This window comes from Notolepis coatsorum, assembly GCF_963971535.1.
Source record: "Notolepis coatsorum genome assembly, chromosome: 15".
In the NCBI taxonomy this organism is placed as follows: Eukaryota; Metazoa; Chordata; class Actinopteri; order Aulopiformes; family Paralepididae; genus Notolepis; species Notolepis coatsorum.
This window is the reverse complement of record NC_140179.1, coordinates 21,617,134-21,626,402: the sequence shown is the minus strand read 5'-3', so window position 1 is coordinate 21,626,402 and position 9,269 is coordinate 21,617,134. Positions and strand designations below refer to the sequence as shown.

Genomic DNA, 9,269 nt, shown 5'->3' with positions numbered 1-9,269 from the left:
AACTCACCACTACGAGGAACCATCAGCTGCCTGGGAGAGAGAGAGAGAGAGAGGGGGAGAGAGAGGGAGGGGGAGATAGAGAGAGAGAGGGAGAGAGGGAGGGGGAGAGAGGGGGGAGAGAGGAAGGAGGGGGGAGAGAGAGAGAGAGGGGAGAGAGGGAGGGGGAGAGAGAGGGGGAGAGAGAGAGAGGGGGAGATAGAGGGAGGGGGGAGAGAGAAGGGGGAGAGAGAGAGGGAGGGGGGAGAGAGAGGGGGGGGAGAGAGGGAGGGGGAGAGAAAGGGAGAGAGAGGGGGGAGAGAGGGAGGGGGAGAGAGGGAGGGGAGAGAGAGGGAGGGGGGAGAGAGAGGGAGGGGGAGAGAGGGGGCAGAGAGAGAGGGGGTGACAGAGAGAGAGACAGAGAGAGACAGAGAGAGACAGAGAGGGAGGGGGAGAGAGAGGGAGGGGGGGAGAGGGAGAGAGGGAGGGGGGAGAGGGGGGCGAGAGAGAGGGGGGCAGAGAGAGACAGAGAGAAATAGAGAGAGGGGGTGAGAGAGAGAAAGAGACAGAGAGAGGGGAAGAGAGGGAGGGGAGGAGAGAGACGAGAAGAGAGAGAGAGGAGAGGAGAGAGAGAGAGAGAGAGAGAGAGAAAGAGAGACAGTGAGGGACAGAAGAAACAGAGAGAAGAAAAGAGAGGGAGACAGAGAGAGGAGGGAGATAGGGAGAGAAATAGAAAGGGAGAGAGAGAAGAGAGAGAGAGACAAGGAGGGAGAAACAGAGAGAGACAAGAGAGGAGACAGAGAGAGAGAAAAGAGAGAGAGACAGAGAGAGAGAGAGAGAGAGAGAGAGAGAGAGAGAGAGAGAGAGAGAGAGAGAGAGAGAGAGAGAGAGAGAGAGAGAGAGAAGGAATGTGCAGTTTTAGCTGCAAAATATGTCAATTCATGTCACAAGAAAAGGGACAACCAGTAGGACACATATACTGTATATATATACATCTACCATGTTTTACTCACCGCACCATCTCCTGTATTTCTTTGATCTTATATTGTTATGTTGTTTGTTGTTTATGTCATAATTGTGCTTTGGCAACATTTGTGAAATTTCATGCCAATAAAGCTTTTTTAATTGAATTTAATTTAATTGAGAGAGAGAGAGAGAGAGAGAGAGAGAGAGAGAGAGAGAGAGAGGAGAGAGAGAGAGAGAGAGAGAGAGAGAGAGAGAGAGAGAGAGAGAGAGAATGTAACACAAGAGGTCAGAGGTCAAGAGACTGGTTGTTCAGTTGTCTAATTTAGTTTTGAGTATCCATGGCTGGCTTTATGTTGACCTACTTTACAAGACGTGACTTGAATTCATCAACAGGCAGCACGCCCACTCATAACATGAATGTCTATGGTGCATGTACTATTGAAATAACCATAGCTTGCTAAATTTCAACCGATTTACAAACGGTTTGGTTATTACAAACGTTATTAACGTGGCTATGATTCAGGATGCTTGGACATGTTGAAATAATTTTCATGTGAAAGTCCATTATAAGTATGCAGTATGATAACTACATCTCTGACATTTACAAACCAAACCGTTGAAAAATCGGTTGAAGATTTAGCAAGCTATGGTTATTTCAATAGTACATGCACCACCATAGACATTCATGTTATGAGTGGGCGTGCTGCCTGTGGCAAGATGGCCGCCATGTGGCAACGTCGGTCTCCATTGGCCAGCAGCGCAGGTGAGTCATCTAGCCTTTGTGTGTGTCTGTGATGACGGCCTACCGTGAGCACAAGGCGCTGGAGGTCGTCTGCGGGGAGGAAAGAAGGCTTGCATGGGGTGTCTGTGGAGGCGCTGGCTGGACCCACTGAGGAAATGAAATACATAACAAGTCGGTTATTATAATTTTTTTTATCATTATTATATATATATTTTTTAAATAAATTATATAAATTATTTATTACATATTACTACAACTCTGTACATACATCTGATCTTATACCCAGTTTCATCACCTGTACATTGTGTACATTACTATTGTGTTGACCAAAATATGACAAACACGTTTTTTCAATAATCCTATGTTGTCCTAGAAACAAGAACATACGGTTATTCTATAACCATAGTTATATGAGTATAACGAGCGCTCTGCTCGTAGTTGAACTGTCCCTTTATCCAGTCTCATAATGAATAATCTTCTCCACATGCACACACCCATCCGCCTGGCCACAACCACTTCCGCTCCTCTACATAAGCGGGGTCGTGGCCACACCATCAGCTCCTTCCCAAGTCTTTCACCACCGAAGGCGAAGACCACGGGGCCCTCAGTGAGTCCGAGCAGAGCGCTCGCTATACTCATATAACTATGGTTATAGAATAACCGTATGTTATATATCGTAATAGCTTACGCTCTGCTCGTAGTGGAACACAGGAGCTGAGCAGAGCGGAAGCTCAACAGATGTACCCGCTGAGGCCCCCCACAACCATCAGAACCGGGGAGGACCCGAGCCCCCTGGACCCCCCTAGAGGAGGACGGGAGGGAATCGGATCAGACTGTGCGAAGAGGGTTTAGCACCTCAAAACGCACAGGGTGAGCAGACCGTGGGACTTACCTTCACACAGAAGGATCCGCGACCACTCAGGCACGCATCCCACATGCCACCAGGGAACGGACGGGAAGCAAAACACCCCTGTCACAGCCCCCAACATCACAGGGTCGAAGGTCAAGAACCCAACCCTGTGGCAAGGCCGTAGCAGCGGAGCGCGGAGGAGGACCCAGCCCCAGGAACAACTTGAGGGCCAGGATCCCCCGAAAAAAGGGGGCCCAGTGAGGCCAACGAAGCCGTAGCATCGGGACCCCACCAGACGGTCACTGGTGACACCACTCCCCACATCACCAGCGTATCGGACAGGGCCCAAACCAAGAGCAGGCCCTTCCCCCCTTGGCATGCCGCTCTGAAGCACTCCACAAGAGGCTACACCCCCACAACACTGTGGGGCCAGTCGGCACGCCGGGGAGACAACCCCCAAAGAGGTTGATCCCTCAATCCAGGCAACAGGCCCCAAGAGCATAACTCGACCTGTGCCCGGAGCACTGCGGACTAGGCAGCTGGCGCCTAAGGGGTCTACTGTGAGAACAGTACCCCGGCGGAAGGGGCATTCGGTATGCTGTGCACCATGTGCAACCTCCACAAACCCGACCCCTCCAGCGGGGTCGAGGTTCAAGAGAAGGCAGACACAATTGGCAGACGTCATGAAAGGTGCGGGGGCACACTCACGGGCAAACGGGGTCAAGCCCGGCCTCAACCCGAGAGTCGACTCTGCTACCAACACACCGGGGAACCAACCACCCCCCTATGTTTCGTTTAACAGGAGGCGGTTGTTCCTTTAACCCACCAAGAAAAAACTCAGAAACATAACTGCGCGTATACACCGGCTATACAGGCAGTACAAGTGTTTCAGTTTTTAAAGGGTTAACCCAGGCCAACAGGTCGACGAGAACGAGTTCGGACCTGGGCCCGGCGGACCGGGACCTACACGGGGATGCCAGAGGGGTTCAACCGAAAAAGCTCCTCGACAGCCCCCTCCCATCCCCGCCCAGCAGGGGGAGGGAGGGGTGAAAACAAATGGAGAAGGACCAGGCCCCCTAACACAGCGCAAGGTACAACACAGTATGGACCAGGCACATCACTGTGAAGGGCAACTCGTAGTGGCATACATATGACACACACATCCATGATATCAATCCCTGCGACGCCCGGGCTGTTCCAACGCATCGCATCACCCAACCTTGACAATGACAGTGGTCCGTAGTACGGAGCCTGACAGAACTCACGGCAGTCTCATGGCCAATAGAAACACGCCCAGTGACGTATTCCATGGCCGGGTAAATCCTGTGACCCACTTATCCTAATATGGCGTGGGACCAGGGAACTCGACCCCCCCCCCCCCTTTCCCCTCCCTGTGACGCGCTTACCCCACAGCTCGACAGGGAGACAGACGAATAGGAGGTCCAACCCCCTGGCCAATCAGTAAAAAGGGGGGAGGGGTTTATCAGTTCACCCCCTATGACCCCACACCCCGGATACGATGAAAATAACAAGCAGCGCATGACACCAGTTGTCTAGCATGCTACATGAAAAGCGCATATACCTCTAGGATAAAGCTTAACAGTTTGCACGCCAGCCACAGACGATAAACTCGTTTGTGTAAAAAACTGGCTTTTATACAAGGCTTAGGCTCATGTGAGAAAAAAATTGCCAACCGCATTTTTATACCTTTACCAAGTACAGAAAAAACAACAGACGTTAAAGAGAGGGTCCAAAGACCTCTGTACAATGGCTACATATGTGATTACTTCTGTAGGCTAACACTCAACCTAGTTGTGGACTTGATGCCACGTTTCCTAAACGTAACATGAATACACACAACCCCTCAGATAAAAAAGGTAAAGTTCACTCTTACTACTGCAAGAAGAACGCCGTATTTTATGATGAGAGGGAGGGACTTTTTATTTAATGTTGGGGGGGGGTAAACAGGGGAGTCACTAGCGCCGCCTGCCGCCCACGGGGAGCCGGCCCGGAGGGACGGTGCTGGGGAGGCTCTTGGTTATGTCGATCCCTACCGTACCCTCCGGGCGTGGGACGACTGGCTGCAGCGGTCGCGGCACTCCCTCCACTCCTGGCCTTCTTGGCGGAAGGCCCAGCAGCGGCGGCGGTGATGGTGGCAACGGCCGCAGGCCTCTGCCGGCGTTGCTTCCTCCGGACATCACCGGTGGCATCGGGTCGGGGGAAATGGGGCTGGAGCACGGAGCGCTCCTCCTCCATCTCCCTGCAGGCTGCCGTCATCTGCTGCATGGCCGACCCGAATAGTCCAGCATCGGAGAGGGGGGCCGTGAGCAGCGGAATCCTCCTCTGGTCCGGCACCCGCGCCTGCTCCAGCCAAAGGTGCCGCTGGATGAGAGTGGCCAGGGCGCGCTCCTTCCCGGCGGCTATCACCTGCAGCTGGGTTAGGTGCAGGAAGGCTCCAGCCGCCTGGGCGTGAAGGTACCGTTGATGGTCATCTAGTACCGACCCGCCCGCCATCAGCCCCGACATGTAGCGCGCCAGCTACGCGATGTTGGAGGTCGCAGCCAGGCTCTGTGTCGAGGCGATGTACACCTGGTCACTCCACGACGCCAACTGCCTAGCCGACTTCCCCTGGGAAACCGGCTTCCTTAACGGCCAACGATGCCTTACCCGACCCCGCTTATGTAGAGGAGCGGATGTGGGTGTGGCCAGGCGGATGGGTGTGTGCATGTGGAGAAAATTATTCATTATTAGACTGGATAATGGGACAGTTCCACTACGAGCAGAGCGTAAGCTATTACGATATATAACAGTCCTGGTCAAGGAAACTATAAAAGAACCTGGTATTCTGACCTGATGACCCTTCCTTCTTTTTTTTTTTGGTCCACTTTTTCTCCCATGTTTCTATATTTTCTCCCATCCCAATTTCGTATCATCCAATTCAACCCTCCCCTGTCACGGACGCTGTTTCTTGCCTCCCACAAGCCGGCTGCAATGTGGACTAAGTCATACATAGCACAAGTCCCCTCCGGTACTTGAGGTAACAGCAGTCACATCTTTTCACCTGCGCAGCTCGATCTCTCAGTGGCGAGGAGTAACGCGTGGGAGGCTCACGCTGCCCCCGACACTTCTTGATTCTACTGCGCAGGCGCACCAACCGACCTGTAGGAGTCGCTGTCCACAACGCCCGATCCCCACCCATCAGTTTCCCACCCCCTAATACGGCCAATGTGTATTAGTACGGACGACCAGCTAAACTGAAAGCAATGTGGAGCGCTGGGCTCGAACTGACGAGCCCAGCATTTCGTGGCGAGCGCCTTGCCCACTACGCCACGTAGCCGCCCTGACCCTTCCTTCTTTTATAGTTCCCTTGTTATAGAACGCTGGTGTTCTGACCTGACGACCCTTCCTTCTTTTATAGTTCCCTTGTTATAGAACGCTGGTGTTCTGACCTGACGACCCTTCCTTCTTTTATAGTTCCCTTGTTATAGAAACCTGGTATTCTGACGTGATGACCCTTCCTTCTTTTATAGTTTCCTTGGTCCTGGAGACTCACCAAGGCACGTACTATATAATCCAAGAAACCCTCTCCCCCTCATCCCCCTCATCCCTCTCTCTCCCCCTCTCTCCCCCTCACCCCCCTCTCTCCCTCACCCCCCTTCAGCGTCCACTTGATGATAATCATTACCTTTGAGGGTTTTCAGGTGTTGCACGGCCATTCGCAGCACAGTGAGTTTGTCCAGTTTGCGAGCCGTGGGATTAGAGCTGGGGATCGTGGGATTAGGGATCATGGGATTAGGGATCATGGGATTACAGCAGTTGGGGATCATGGCTGCGAGCTCGTCGATGAGGTTGTTCATCTTGTCTCTTCGCCGCTTCTCTATCTGGCTGTGAGGCTCCCTGCGAAGTGTATTTGACAAACAAATAGCCTCTGGTCACATTCTTCCAATATCTTTGCATTTTGTTGCATTTTGTACTTTAGTTTTGTATATTGTATATTTTGAATAGTGTTTGGTCTTTATTCTTTTTACTTTTATTTACTTATGAAGCACAACCTTAGGGGGCTCATACATAATGTAATGTAATGTACCTTATTTGACAAATAAAACAAAACTTGAACTTGAAACTTGAACTTGAACTATAGGTATATATATATAGTTATATAATAACTAGAGTGCATTAGGCTTTGAACTTCTCCAGAACTCTCTTGGCAGAGCCTGAGGTGTGGCCAGCAAGTGCAGTACCAAGCAGGGCTCTTTTGCCTAGAGGTCACTGTTTGACTGAGTTACAGATCCAAACTTTAAGTAATGGCTTGTAATTAAATGAATGATGGCTATGAACGTGTACATGGGGGCAGTTTACCTGAGGCATTTCATCTTGACCTGTTGATCCCCTCCGTCAGACCTGATAATAAAATATGGAACATAAGAAACACATTTTTATTATTTATTTATAACCAGACTGGAAAACGTCCAAGGACAACGATGTAAATAAGTCATTGCGCCTTTTTCGTTCCTATCCTTGACAAAAGCAAATATGTGAGTAATGATCTGTATATGTTTTGTTGTCTAAAATAAATACCAAATACCAAATACTGTTTTCAGGAGTTCAAAATTAAATAATAACACCTTAACTCAATGGAGGCCAAACCCGAGATAAGTCAGGTTAACTCGCTGCGGTTGGGCGCCGGTTTGGTCGTTTATTCCTTTATTCGATATTTTTATTCATTATTCATCCAGGGACCTTGGTGTTACCATAGGGCAGGGCTATTCAACTAAATTGTTCAGGGGGCCACATTGTCAGAAACCCAAGGGGCCAGGGGCCGGACTGCCACGGCGCGTCCCCGTGCTATGAATATATGTACACTTGACACAACACGCAACCACATTTTCACAACTTTTATTTAACTACAAAAGTAGTATACTTTTCAAAAAAAGTGCTTCATTTATGTGCCACATCTGCAACATCTCTTGCAGAAAGTGCTTCATTTATGACTGTGCAACAACTGCAACATCTCCTCTTCAACATTTCAATATAAAAATAAAATAAAAAACAAACAAGTGCATGATGTGCATCTGAACATTCTAACATCAACACTTGAACAAAAAAACACATTTATAGTGCAGCTGAGCTTATGAAAAAGTGCTTCATGTCTGTGCAACAACAGCAAATCACAGCATCTTATTAGCACTTATTGTCGACTCTTAACTCTCAAACATCAGGGGGGTGTGGGGCAGACAGGCCTAGCCTACATACACACATCTAATGAGAGTGATTGCACTTCTTTGACTGGGCAATGGCAGAGAAAGAGGGTTCATAGGAAGTGAGGGCTACCCGCAAACAGTGATGCAAATGCTCATTTGTCAAGGAGGCACGTTGCTTGTTTTAATGGCATTCATGTGAGAGAAACTGGATTCACAGGTGTATGTTGAGCCAAACATTGTTAGCACAGATATTGCCAGCGTTTTTATTTTGGGGAATGTCTTGACATTGAATACACTTTATCCAAAATGTTGTGGTGGATTCATTCTCAAGTGCCTGCTTCAGAGCAGATGATGCTTGCATGTCAATTATTTCAAGTTGCAGGAGACCTTCATCAATGTGAAGTGATGCAAGGAACTCTTGTCCTTTTGTGGAAATAGCAGCTACATTGGCAAATGGGTTGCTCACAAAATGCATCAATTCTCTGGACATGTCAAATTCATCAAATCGACTTGCAAAGTTTTCCCTCAATTTATCAATGAAATCTGTCATTAATTGAGTGACTTTTGGCTCAATTGTGTGTGTTAACGTTGACATGAAAAGAAAAAAGTAAAAAAACATATTTTTTTTTTTATTTTTTTTTATTTTTTTTTATTATCATGTAATCTTTGGCGGGCCGGTCAGAATCATCCCGCGGGCCGGATCTGGCCCGCGGGCCGCCAGTTGAATAGCCCTGCCATAGGGAATGAGTCTGAGGTCGCCAAAGTGCAATACCGGCCGCATCCAGCTAGATGGCGGTATTGAGCACCCTTTGTAACCTTGTATCTTGGCCTGTGTAATGGCCAAATGTCTCGGGTCTCACATTTCCTTGTCGGGCGATTGGAGCAGTTCTCCTGGTTCCATTAAAGCGTGTAAAATATCCCTGATCCATATGTTGTGGTGGGTTATGCCGTGGACCAAATGGACATCGGATGTACCAGATGGCGATCAAACAATTGGAATATTATTTTTGGAATACTCCCGATCACAGGTAAGGACTATCTGGCGTAAATTGCTTGATCCTGCAATGCTTTTATACCGATCAGGCTGATAAGCGTTTTTAGTGTTCAATACGAATGCCGTTACTGCCAATCAAATAATCAGAAACGACCCCCCCCCCTTTCATGCATTCATGATGGAACATAATACCTATGATATAGATTTGATTTTGGAATAATAGCGTGTACAGGCAAGAAACGGCAACGTCTATAGTAGAATTGACATATAAAGTTATAACTCAGCATTTCGGGAATTACCCAAGACCGCTCTAAAACCATACTTATATTCACCACGGTATAACACAGGAACATATGGATGAAAAAACGTATTCTTTTTCACATATTGAACAATAGATAGGTGATGTCAAATGGGCCATAGTATTGTATCCATAGCTATATAGAATATAGTTATAGCTCTACAAACAAGGTGATGCACTCCTATCTTTTAAAGCGCGGCCTTGCTATGACGGGCTCCATCTAATAGCTGGCACCGAATGAG

General features: G+C 48.7%; 1 protein-coding gene across 1 annotated transcript in view; it reads right to left on the bottom strand.

Annotated features, from left to right (window-relative positions):
* LOC311241967 (basic helix-loop-helix ARNT-like protein 2) overlaps positions 1 to 9,269 on the bottom strand; it is a gene marked incomplete at both ends in the record, with an annotated part of 90,522 nt that overhangs the window by 67,103 nt on the left and 14,150 nt on the right. The window contains one exon of the mRNA XM_084330924.1: positions 6,186 to 6,431. Coding sequence (XP_084187050.1) covers positions 6,186 to 6,431 — 246 coding nt within the window. The remainder of the gene's footprint in view (positions 1 to 6,185; positions 6,432 to 9,269) is intronic.